The sequence below is a fragment of the Phoca vitulina genome, unplaced genomic scaffold (genome assembly GCF_004348235.1).
Source record: "Phoca vitulina isolate PV1807 unplaced genomic scaffold, GSC_HSeal_1.0 scaffold12, whole genome shotgun sequence".
Taxonomy (NCBI): domain Eukaryota; kingdom Metazoa; phylum Chordata; class Mammalia; order Carnivora; family Phocidae; genus Phoca; species Phoca vitulina.
Genome location: NW_022589715.1, coordinates 4,283,200 through 4,296,783, shown reverse-complemented (window position 1 = coordinate 4,296,783; position 13,584 = coordinate 4,283,200). Strand labels below are relative to the sequence as shown.

Genomic DNA, 13,584 nt, shown 5'->3' with positions numbered 1-13,584 from the left:
TGGCTATTTTGCAGTCATTAAAAAAATGAGGCTTGTATACTGAAAATACTTACACATGAAATGGTATGATGCTGGAATTTGCTTCAGATTAATCCAGGGGAGATGAGGAAGTGGATAAGAGCATAGATGAAACAAGATTGGCCAGGAGTTAATAACTGTTTCATCTGGATGATGGCTAGGTAGCGGTCATGACACTATTTGTTCTAATTTTCTGTACTTTTGAAATCTTACATGAGAAAGTTTATACATGATGGTTATATAGGTTGTGTAACAAGGAAAATGGTAAAGATAACCTGTTATGTGGAAAAATAGGATAAAAATTATATACTATAATTACAAGTATATAAAAATGTGTGTGAAGAAAGACGATAAGAAACAATCCAAAATAACTGATTATATTAGGGCTGTTGATGTATGAGTACTTTTTCTTCCTTTATTCTTATAAGTTTTATGTCATGTAGATACAGAACTTTTCAAATTAAAAAATGGAATTATAAAATGTTTGCTTACCCCTTCTCACCATTGAAATCTCAAATTTATTTATTCCACGTAGCATAGAATTATCTTTGCTCTTGACTCCACATCCCTGTAAAGCTCCCACATGTGCTGTGTAGTCTCACTTTCTCTGCAGAGATGATCTCCTTTGTGTATTTTTGCTATGCATTGAAAATTCTGATTTATGTTCTTCAAGTTGCCTGGATTACCCTTGCTGCCCAAACAGGGTTTGCTTGTGAAACCCAAAGTGATTTTAACACAAGTCTAAACAAAATACAATGTGTGAATTAGCTACCAAAATTTGCGTGACTGGCATTTCGGAGACCACCACAAATGACTTTTAAATTTTCTGATATTTGGAATTAATGAAGTCACCGCTTTTTTTCTTATATTGAGTGTGAGAACAGCTATGTTTTTTTCTGTGTGTTCAGTCTTTCCTTTTGAGTGCTCCTGGCTTCCTTTTAAATACTCAGAGTGTGGGAACCATGGTGACCATTGACTAAGGGAGCATACATAGCTGTCTTCTGTTACTCAACCTGTAGTTTTTACAGGGATGTATAATGACACTTTTATGTTCCCTGTTTCTTTAAAGCAAGAAGGTAGAGCGTGAAGTAAAAGCTTTGGCAGCACTTGATCACCCAAATATTGTTCACTACTATTGTTGCTGGGCTGGGGAAGATTACCATCCTGAGGACAGCGTAAATCCTTCAAGGTAACTAAAAAGAATTCTCATAGCCCTAATAGGATGGAGGAAACTGTCATTTACTATGTGTGGGCCACCGGATAAGGCCGTTAATTAGCAATATCACAACCACACTGTTTGAGACACTGTTATGTCTCTATTCACCAGGTAAGGAAATAATGAATAATCTTTTTGTGGCTCCTATTCCTTGCTCCAAACTTGCTTAAAAAAAATTTTTTTTTTATTGTCCTCAGCTATTTTCAGAATCTCAGTCAATGTGTAGGCTTACTCACATGCCCCAACCTCAGACCAGGCTGTAAATGCAGCTTTGTGGAGAAAGTTTGAACATGTTACACACACGACAGCTGGAAGCCCCTCCTCAGCTGCCAGCACTTTTCTGGCCTTCTCAGAGGCCCTTGGTTGGTGGGGTGCAGTCAAGAGGGTCTCTCTCTCTCTCTCTCTCTTTTTTTTTTTTTAATTTTATTTATTTATTTTACAGAGACACAGTGAGAGAGCGAACACAAGCAGGGGGAGTGGGAGAGGGAGAAGCAGGCTTCCCGCTGAGCAGGGAGCCCGATGCGGGGCTCGATCCCAGGACCCTGGGATCATGACCTGAGCCGAAGGCAGACACTTAACCGACTGAACCACCCAGGCGCCCCTCTTTTTAAAATTTAAATTTTTTTTTTTTTTTTTAAAGTAGACTCCATGCCCAGCATGGGGCTTGAACTCACGACCCTCAGATCAGGAGTCACCTGCTCTACCGACTGAGCCAGCCAGGCGCCCCGAGGAGTCTCTCTTGAATACAGCCACACCACTTACGGTGGCGTGGTGGGCAGGGAAAATAATTTTAAGACTATGAGCTGAGATGCGGGTACCCCATCTGGTATCACTCATGTTTTGTCTCAAGCCCCTGACAAAGGACTGGAGGGCTCTCAAGACCTGACATCTCCCTCTGAAAGTCAGCCAGTGTTTCTTGGGGGGACCGTCCTCACGGAAATCCCGAGGACACTGAGGCCTGTTCATTCATCGACTCCCGACTCCAGCCCTGGCTGTGCCCCATGTAATTGAGAGCTTTATCATTGGTTTCAGGGGTTGCTGACCATCAGCATACAGGCAGGACTTTAGCTTTCCACAGATTCTTGGCTTTCTCTTCCTATTTTCTAGCCAACATAAGTTCAAAGAATATAAATTAATATTGAGGCCAACCTAGTTGAGAAAGCAACATAAAAGCATGGTTAGCAAAATCAGTCCTCACAGGTATCTCTTAGCAATTTATTGGCACTTCTCTTTGAGAACCTATCCTTACGCTGTTGTTTTTGATTTGTTTTGCCCATATTTCTTTCTTATTAAACCATAACTCCCATGACAGCAAGGACGGTATCTAACTCATTTTTTCTTCATCTCTAGGTGCCTGTTCTGTGCTTTCCACAAAACAGATGTTCAGTAGGTCGATAGTAAATTAAAACGTTCCAGAATTATTTTATGTAGTAATGAGCTTTGGTTCTCTTTAATGCCATTGTATTAATGTTCCTATTCCTATTAGCAAAGGGGATCAAGGATCCTTTACCATTAAAGAATGGGCAGGCTCAAACTTTATAAAATAGTTAACAAATAGCGCTCTGGACATTTAGGAACTTATGATTTAAATAAAAAATGATGTATTTTGATTCAAGTTTATTAGATTTCTGTTTTGAGACATGTTTTGGGGTTCTTAAGGAGATACAGTGTAATTTTAAAAAGAAAGGTTATTTTTTATGAATTTATTTTTATTGCTACGTGTAACGTACTGCACATTTTATATCCAGACAAAAGATTAAGTGCCTTCTCATCCAAATGGAATTCTGTGATAAAGGGACATTGGAGGCATGGATTGACAACAGAAGAGGCAAGAAGCCAGACAAACCTTTGTCTCTGGAATTATATGAACAAATAGCAGCAGGTGTGGAGTATATACATGGTGAACAGCTAATTCACAGAGACCTTAAGGTAAATGGAAAATGTACTCTTCAGATTTGATGTGATTTAGTAATTTTAAATCTATCTTCTCTAGTTTTAGAATTGATTGACAGTCCTGAGGAAATAATATCTCTGATCCTTTAAAGTTAGAATGGATCTAGAACTTGCCCCAAATACCATTCCATAGCACCACTCAGAAGATCTCCAGGATAAATGAATGTACCTAGATAATCGGAAGGAGCCCTGTAGGCAGGAGCTCATTCCCTTCTGGTGTTATCTGGCTGCTTGTCATACTCCAGTTGCAAAAACCAAAAGCTTTCGTAAGCTGAACATTTCTGTGCAGATCATTACCATGGTTAGCACAGCCAACGGGCCGCTCTGTCCCTGCTTCTGCCGCTACTCAGGCTTGTTTGAGAAGCAGAAGGGACTCTCGTGACTGGCTTTGGGAACATGGTTCTCCTAATTTCTTAAGTCATTACTCTTGAGGGCAGTCACAGCTACTAGATCCAGAGTCTAGAATTTTCTTGGCATCTGGTTAGACATTTCTACCCCATGATTGGAAAATTGTACTGATCCAAAACTTGGAACACATAGCTTTGTATTTTTATTTTCTGCTGGCTTCCTAGCTTCTTTCATGGTCCAGATGAGCTGTTTTCCCATTTTACCTTCTCATCAAAATGAAAGAAGGGACAGAAGAATTTTTCATGGTGTCCCCCAGTCTCTCTTCCCTATAATCTGTCTACTCCCATCACAAACTAGCCATGCGGAATCCTAACACTGTTCATGTTCTTCTTGCACGGCACACTCTTCTGCTTGTCTTCTTTGGTCTCAATTTCTTTACATAGTCTTTCCTGATCACTCTGGATCTGGCAGAAGCAACTAATCTATATGGATCTTGGCTGTCTGCTTATCCTGCCCATCTACAATAGCCAGGAATGAGGAATGAAGTGAAAGAGTTTCTTGAGAAAAAGAAGCACTTGTGTATAGAGTTGTTGGGTCTAGATAGGAATAACTGGCCTATAAAAGATAGTGTGTCTTTGGTCTGCCCCCAGGAGCTGGAGGCTTGAGGCCTTTGTGTTGGAATCCACCTGGTTCTTTCTTTCTTTCTTTCTTTTCTTTTCTTTTTAAGATTTTATTTATTTGAGAGAGAGAGAACATGAGGTGGGGGGGGCAGGGACAGAGAGAGAGAGGGAGAGAGAGGGAGAAGCAGACTCCCTGCCAAGCAGGGAGCCCAATGTGGGAATCGATTCCAGGATGCCGGGATCATGACCTGAGCTTAACGGACTGAGCCACCCAGGTGCCCCTGGTTCCATCTTTCTTTAACGATATCTTAAAGGTGCATTTTAAAGTTGGAATGTTATAAGAACTATGCTCAAAAGAATAGATTTAGAATGGCTATACCTTCACTTTGGAATAAATCATATATATAGTTAAATAAAAAATTTAAGCACAATTACTTATAAAGTAATCTGCAAATAAATGCAGACGTTTGGGTATTAACTCCCAGGCCCCCCTCTGGATGAATTCATGAAACTGACAGGTGCTACCTGGCCGTTCTTTTCCCTAGCACCTCTGTCTCCCACGCTGCCTGTGCCCTGGGTTACGGGGGGTTCTTCTCTTGGCTGTGTTTGCAGACAGTGTTCGCTCCATGGCCGCAGTTGCTCAAAGGTCAGACTTTAATACTCCTGAGCCTTCGTGCCTCTCCTAACTTTTCTAGCTTTACTGCTAGAGTTGCTGCTTTCTCCCAGCCTAAAGAAGATGCCAGCGAAGGCGTGCACCTTTTTCTGTGATGCTTCACACGATACCAGCTGTAGGTGCTTTTTGCCAGAGAATGGTCTTTACCCCAGAAGTCCCTACTGTATAAAGTCTACCAGCATTTACCACTTTCTGTCAGAATCTGCAGAATTAGACCATCAAATCATTACATCATACATCTGAAACTTATATGTTAATTATATGTTAGTAATAAAAAAAGATATTACAGCAAAATGGAGAGGAAAAAAAACTAGACGAAGATACTGGTGAGGGACATAGAGGTTTCTAGAGTAAAAGCTTTGGAGGTTCTTTCCCTCTGTCGGCCCAGGCTCTTTGGTCAGCCTCGGTCTGCGGATTCAGTCCTTTCTTCCTGTACCCGCTGTATAAAGTTTGCACTTTTTTTTTTTTTTTGGCCTTATTATACCATAACTGATTAGACAAAATGTGACCTTATTGTTTTTCTTTTTCTTTTTTTTTAAGATTGTATTTTATTTATTTATTTGAGAGAGAGAGCGAGAGGGAGCACCAGCAGGGAGGAGAGGGAAAAGCAGGCTCCCTGCGGATGCGGGGCTCGATCCCAGGTCCCTGGGATCGTGACCTGAGCCGAAGGCAGACGCTTAACTAACCGAGCCACCCAGGCGCCCGTATTTTTTCTTTTTAATGAACTATTAACAAATGATCTGCTATTTTTACTAGACAGTCTCATCCAGCTTATATATTTAGAAGCATTGTAAATGCAACCTCAGGGTTGCTCAGAGTCAAGTTATAGACCTCTGCGGGAGGAGCCGTTGCACTTGCAAACCCAGCGTCTTCCTACATGGTAACCTGAATACTGCCTTGGGAGGTTTTTCTCTCTACACCCACCCCACACGCATCTGCAGGTTTCCGTCTTCATTATCAGCAGTAGATTCCAATCTAACTGTGAATGGTGCCAATCTAACTGCTAATTTCTGCACAAGCCTTTTTAGGCTGGCTTCTTGGAAGCTCCTCTTTCACCCTTCTTGGCTTTATGGTCTCTTCCCTGTCAGCTCCTTTGCTAGGCCCTCTCGTGAGTATTACTTACCTCCCAGAGTCTGCATGTGTACATCAAGCCCAACATCATATTCAAAGTTGCCTTTTCAAGAATGACAGAATATGTTTTTTTAAATATTTTATTTCTGAGCAATGTCTACACCCAATGTGGGGCTCGAACTCACCACCCTGAGATCAAGGGTCTCATGCTCCACCAATTGAGCCAGCCAGATGCCCCAAGATTGGCAAGATATTAATCTCCTTATCAACAACCTTCCTGTTTTCATGGTCTTTAGAATGTTCATCAATACCACCTACAAAATGGTGGAATAGAATGAACAACACTCCCCATTCCCCCCCCCCCCCGCCGCTTTTTCGATATGCTTAGAGAATTAACGTACATGAACAGAAATACTTAAGTGCTAGTTATCAGCTTCCAGTTGATGTGGCCTGCCTTCAAGGACAGAGGGGGTGTGTTTGTTAAGAAGTTGTCAGGGGTCTGGAGAAATTGACATCAAGGAAATCCCCAGGAGAAATTCTTCACATGATATCTTAACAGCTTTATTAAGAAGAGACTCATTCTGAGACTCTCAAACTTAGAGATCTGAAGGGCTTCTACTTCCACCCCCAACAGATCCTGGATTCATATTTGCAACATTTCTACCAAGTCGGTGTCCAGCCCCACCTGAGATGGGAACTCTCAAATTCCCATTCTTTGGACCACACTATTAGTATATTAGGATATATTAAAGCAAGCGTTTGGTTGTTTCTATCCTCTAGTACTGTGCAGAGTGAATCCACCTTCCACTAAGCATATCTTCAGATATTTGAAGGCAGTTATGCCCGAAGCCTTCTCTGCTGACAGAGAAGTCCTTACTTCCTCAGCTGGTACTTTAAAGATCTGTGACTAAGTATCCTGTTTTGGGCTACCCATGTAAGGGTAGATGCCTTATAAGGAAATATAAAAATAGCCCTTGTTAAATATGATTTGGATATGTGATAACAGTCTGTTGAATTGGTACTTATAAATATTGGATTTTTTTTTTTCTGTAGCCAGGTAACATATTTTTAGTAAATACAAAACACATAAAGATTGGAGACTTTGGACTTGTGACATCCTTGAAAGAGTATGCAAATCGGACAAGTAATAAAGGAACTCTTCGATACATGAGCCCAGAGCAGGTGAGGTCCCTTTCCTTTCTATGTATTTTCCACTTCTTTTGTATTTCTAATTATAGAGATAATAGACACCTCTTATAAAATTAAAACAACACAGAAGCATATAGAACAAAAGGGGAATATCTAAATGGACTCTCTCTTCTCAGGGAGTCTATTGTTTATCCTTTTAGATAATTTTCTGTTCATATATATATATATATATATAAACATATATAAACACAAATATATATGTATATAGAGACTTCATAAAGATATAAGGACATGCTTTTACAAAGTTACTGTAATGTTATTTTGCGACTTAATTTTTTTCACTCAACAATGTATCCTAATCTTTCTATATCAGCACCTGTGGATCTGACACATCCATTTTAGCAACTGTATTGTATGCTGACCTATACCATCATTTATGTAACTGTTTCTTATTGATGGGTATTTATTTAGGCTGTTAGCAAGTTTTTACGTTTCCCCCCTTATCTTTGACTCTAAAAACAAGTATTTCCATGATCATCTATGATAGGTTCCTTCAAGTGAAATTATTGAATAGAATGACAAGTGCATTTCAAACTTGGCCAATACTGTGACGTCATCCCCAAAAAAGTGATTCTACTATGCCTTCCTCCCAAAGTGTTGGAGAATGCTGCCTTCTCCTTCCCATTCCCAATCAGACTAGGGTGCTAGCAGACTGCAGTTTGGGCCACTGCGATGAATGAGGAGTATCTTGCTGGTTCAATTTGCATTTTTCAGATTTTTAGTAAGGTAGACCATCTTTACATGTATTTACTTAACGATTTTTCTGCAGATTCTCTGTGTCCTTTCCTCATTTTTCTTAATTAGGTTATCTGTTCCTAATTTATTTGTAGGGAATATTTATATATTTCAGTTACTGATTCTGTATCTGTTAACCATATTGCAGATTTGTTCTCCTTGATTGTTCCTTATTTCTTTGTTTATGATATATCATGGAAGCTTAAATTTTAAGTTGTCATGTTTATCAGTATTTTCTTTATGGCTGCTGGGTTTCTCATTTTTATTTTGGAGGCCATTTCTCCCACAACATTACAAAAATATTTTGTGTTTTTACTTTAGTTGAGCTTAACTTGAATTAGTTTTTGTATACATCTGAGGAAGGGATATACCTTGATCTTCCTCATGTGGATATGCAGTTGCCCATCACCATGTATCAGATAGTTCATGATGTAAGCTTTTATTTTAAGGAAAATTCATAGAAACAAAAAGTAGAACAGAAGTTACTAGGGCCTGAGGGAGGAAGAATGGGAAATTGTTTAATGGTGCAGTTCTGTTTGGGATGATGAAAAAATTTTGGAAATAGATACCGGTAATGGTTGTGTGACATTGCGAAGGTACTTAATGCCACTGAATTGCACACATAAAACGGTTAAAATGATAAATTTTATGTATATTTTACCATAATAAAAATGGTATTTGTAATCAAAACAGTATGGTGGTAGCACAAAAATAGACATGTAGATCAATGGAACAGAATAGAAAACCCAGATATGAACCCACAATTATATGGTCAATTAATCTTTGACAAAGCAAGAAAGAATATCCAATGGGGAAAAGACAGTCTCTTCAAGAAATGGTATTGGAAAAATTGGACAGCCACATGCAAAAGAATGAAACTGGACCACTTCCTTACACCATACACAAAAATAAATTCAAAATGGATTAAAGGCCTAAATGTGAGACTTGAACCTATAAAAATCGTAAAAGAGAACATAGGCAGCAATCTCTTTGACATCAGCCATAGCAATCTAGATGTGTCTCCTGAGGCAAGGGAAACAAAAACAAAAATAAACTCTTGGGACTACATCAAAATAAAAAAAAAGCTTCTGCACAGTGAAGGAAACAATCAACAAAACTAAAAGGCAGCCTACGGAATGGGAGAAGATATTTGCAAATGACATGTCCCATAAAGGGTTAGTATCCAAAATATATAAAGAATTTATAACACTCAACACCCAAAAAACAAATAATCCAATTTAAAAATGGGCGGGAGATATGAATAGATATTTTTCCAAAGAAGACATACAGATGACCAACAGAGACATGAAAAGATGCTCAACATCACTTATCATCAGGGAAATGCAAATCAAAACTACAGTGAGATCTCACCTCACACCTGTCAGAATAGCTAAAATCAACACAAGAAACAACAAATGTTGGTGAGGATGTGGAGAAAGGGGAACCCTCTTGCACTGTTGGTGGGAATGTAAACTCTGGAAAACACTATAGGAGTTTCTCAAAAAGTTAAAAATAGAACTACCCTGTAATCCAGCAATCACACCGCTAGGTATTTACCCAAAGAATACAAAACTACTAATTCAAAGGGATACATGCATCCCGATGTTTATAGCAGCATTATCTTACAAATTATGGTAACAGCCCAAGTGTCCATCGACTGATGAGTGGATAAAGAAGATGTGGGAGACACACACACACACACACACACACGAATATTATTCAGCCATAAAAAAGAATGAAATCTTGCTATTTGCAATGATATGGATAGAGCTAGAGAGAATTATGCTAAGTGGAATAAGTCAGTCAGAGAAAGACAAATATCATGTGATTTCACTCATATGTGGAATTTAAGAAGCAAAACAAATGAACAAAGGGGAAAAAAACAGAGAGGCAAACCAAGAAACAGACTCTTAACTATAGAGAACAAACTGATGGTCACCAGAGGGGAGGTTGGTGGGGGGGATGGGTGAAATAGGTGATGGGGATCAAGGAGTGTACTTGTGATGAGCCCTGGGTGATGCATGGAAGAGTTGAGTTACTATATTGTACACCTGAAGCTAATATTACACTGTATGTTAACTAACTGGAATTTAAATAAAAACCTAAAAGAAATGCTATTTTATCATACATGAAATTCCCACACACTCATGGATCTGTTTTTGGATGCTCTTCTGTCCAAATGACTTATTTTTATCTTTTTCTCTTTAATATCATACTGTCTCAGTTATTATAGCATTATAATATCGGTTTTAGTATTTGGACAGCAGGACCTCCCACATCATTCTTCATTTTAAAAATGTTCTTAGTGTTCACATTCACTATTCCATTTGGAATAAACCATAGAATCAGCCTGTCATGGTCCATCACTGGTGTTGAGATTTTTGACAGCAACTGCATTAAATTTAAGGATTCAACTGAGGAGAATTGACATTTTTATATATCTGAGACTTCTGCTCCAGGAAATTGACAGGTTTCTCCCACTTATTCAAGTCCTCTCTCAAGTCAGCCTTGGCCAGGCAGTCTTATGGTAACCGGTGACTCCTAATCTCTTTGTGGCATACAAAACACCAAAGATTTATTTCTCGCCCACGTGATGTGTTGGCTGCGATCTGGCTGTGGTTTTGTTCCATGTTGTCTCCTTCATTCCAGAACCCAGACTGAAGGAAGCACCCTGTCTGGGTCATTGCTGTCCTCACAGCCGGCAGCGGTGGTAGAACCTTGTGATGACTTGTGTGGGCTCTGCCCAGGAGTGGCACACATCACTACCCATCATGGCCCTGCGTGAAGTGCATGGCCCAACCCAAGGGGTGGAGATGGCAGGTGTCGTCCTCTTACTGGGAGGCCAGAGCACAGCCGGGGGCAATGATAAACCTACCTTACGGCCATTTTTATATTCTTCAATGAAGTTTTAAAATATTTTTTTCTTCATGAAGACCACTTATATTTTTTTTTTGACCACTTCTATTTTTAAAGCATTTCCCTCAATATGTATAGTGTTTTGCTGTTAAAATGGGACTCCTTGTATCTAATTGGTTATTAATAAGTCTATTGATTTTAAAACATATTTATTTTTAATTGTGGTAAAATACACATAACATATAATTTCCCGTGTTAGCCATTTTTAAGTGCACAGTTGAGTGGCATCACGTACTTTTACGTTGTTGTGCAATCATCTCCACCATCCGTCTCTAGAACGCTTTTCATCTTGCAAAACTGAAACTCTGCACCCATCGAATAGCTCTGCGTTCCCCTCTCCCCCAGCCCTGGCAACCACCATCCTACTTTCTGTCTCTATGAATTTGTCCACTCTAGATATCTTGTGTGAGTAGAATCATACAGTATTTGTCTTTTTGTGACTAGCTTTTTTCACCCAGCATAATATCCTCAATATCACCCATGCTGTAGCATATGTCAGAATGTCCTTCCTTTTTAAGGCTTAACAATATTCCATTGTATGGATAGACCACATCTATTCATCCATCAGTGGATTCGTGGGTTGCTCTACCTTTTGGCTCTTGTGAAAATTGCTGTTATGAACCTGGTTGTACAGCTATTGATTGTGAATGTTTGTCTTATATATAGATTCACTATTCTAGTAGCTTATATTTTTTGGTTGGCAGTTTATTGTCTATTTTTCATCTTTTTGATGTTTGAGAGTCTAGAATGGAGAGGAAATCCACCTGTTCCCTTTGGGGACCGTGTGGCACAAAGACATAATTTAAGTTTATTGTGGAATGTGAAAGTGGGAGACAATAGGTAGCTAATGGCCCCCCTTTAACTCCCACTTTATTAAATATCTCCTGCACCCTGTATTGCCACCCTAAAAATATTTTTTAAAAATTCATTCATCATTGTGCTTTTCATTTTCTTAGTGGTTTTTAAATTAAAAATCATTTTATTAGGGGATGATTTATACACCATAAAATGTACATATCTTAAATGTACATTTTTTTGACAAAGGCATATTCCTGTGAAACCCATAAGCTTATGAAAATGTAGAACATTATCCTCACCTGTGAGAATTCCCTCAGGCCCTTTCCAGTCCATCCCTCCTTCCCAGAGGCAATCAGTGCTCCGATTTCTATCACCACAGATTAGATTTCCCTGTCTTGAGCTTCATATGAATGGAATCATACTTTATGTACTTTCTTGTATTTGATTATTTCCCTCGAAGTAATGTCTATTGGAGAACTTCTAGTTGTTGCTTATGCCAACAGATTATTCCTTTTCGTTACCGAGTACTATTCTATTGCCTGAATAAGCCACAGTGTGCTTATTCATTCTCTTGCGGATGGACATTCAGATTGCTTCCAGTCAGAATATTAGAAATACATCTTCTATGAACATTTGCATGCAAGTCACTTGTGAGAAATATTTTAGCTATTTTACCTGCTGCATCTTACTTAACACCACAGTCAAACTCTGAGGTTGGAACTTTCGTTATCCCCGTTTTATGGTTGAGATTATTCTACCCTTGATGGTTCATTTACATGGGTGATGCAGCTATTTAGTGACAGATTGGAACCAGGGCAGTCAGACTCCACAGATGTTGCTAACAAACATGTCTTGTAACATGGTAGAAGATATTTGGTCAAATAACTTTTTTTGGCTTCAGAAGAACATGGATATTTATATTGGGTGAGTAACGAATGTAAACATATCTTGGTCTCTTTAGATTTCTTCAGAAGAATATGGAAAAGAAGTGGATATCTTTGCTTTGGGGCTAATTCTCGCAGAACTTCTTTACATATGTCCCACTGTTTCAGAAACAATACAGGTAAATAATCTCTTGAATATATTCGTGTTGACTGAAAAGGAAATACAGATTTTATCTTTTCCATGTTTGGGCAACCAAAGCTTTTTGTTTAAGACCAAAACCTTTGGTCTTCTTTGAGAGGTATGTACAGCTCATAAAACTACAGCTGTTTCTTATTTGAGTCAGTCAGTAAACTTTTATGGATTGCCTGCTTTGCATAAGACACTGTGCTAAGTGCTACAGGGTTATAAAAATGAATAAGCCTTGTTCTCAAGGAGCTTATATTCTAGAAAGGAAAATAAGAGAATGCCATACATGTTTTGGGAGAAGACATGAAGTTTTGTGGAAATGACTAGGACAGAGATCTTGCTAGCTAGAGGGATTTCGGTTTCATGGGGGTATTTAAGCTGAGCTTTGAAGGATTGGTTCGCTTCTAATGGTCCAAAATAGAAAGAAGGCAGATCCAGCCTTCAGACAGCAATGTGCAGAGTGTGGGAATAGCAGGCAGTGGCATTTTTATTGGAGTATATGTGACAAGGAAGCGATGGTTGATGGCACTGGAAAGACATGTTGGGGCTAGATGAAGGCAAGATGATGGACTTTCTTATGGAGGCAGTGGGTTGCCGCTAAAGACATTAGGCAACAGGACAACTTGGTCTGAAGCTCAATAAAGGGAACTTGCCTGGAGCCAACAGCCTTCTCTGTACAATGGGGTAATGAAAATACCTATCACATAAGATTCCAAAAAGGATGAAGGGAGATAATGCATATGATGCTCTTAACACTTCAGCATATCATGATGTTAAGGATGGGGCAAGGTGGGGAAGGGGAATCCTGTGTGCTTCTTGGCTAAGAAACAAGTTTGGTTTTCCTCCCAAGTGAATAATTTCCTAGTGATTATATATATATATATGTTTTATTTTCAGATTTTTAAAGACCTAAAGGCTGACAAGTTCCCAGATATGTTTGATGCCAGAGAAGTAAG

The 13,584-nt window shown here is 39.1% G+C and overlaps 1 protein-coding gene across 3 annotated transcripts in view; it reads left to right on the top strand.

The window, feature by feature from the left end:
• The window catches only part of EIF2AK2 (eukaryotic translation initiation factor 2 alpha kinase 2), a 32,989-nt gene that overhangs the window by 16,952 nt on the left and 2,453 nt on the right, over window positions 1-13,584 (top strand). For all 3 annotated transcript variants that reach the window (XM_032410297.1, XM_032410298.1, XM_032410296.1), the window contains 5 exons: window positions 1,088-1,207; window positions 2,983-3,163; window positions 6,953-7,081; window positions 12,519-12,620; window positions 13,526-13,579. In XM_032410297.1, coding sequence (XP_032266188.1) covers window positions 1,088-1,207; window positions 2,983-3,163; window positions 6,953-7,081; window positions 12,519-12,620; window positions 13,526-13,579 — 586 coding nt within the window. The remainder of the gene's footprint in view (window positions 1-1,087; window positions 1,208-2,982; window positions 3,164-6,952; window positions 7,082-12,518; window positions 12,621-13,525; window positions 13,580-13,584) is intronic.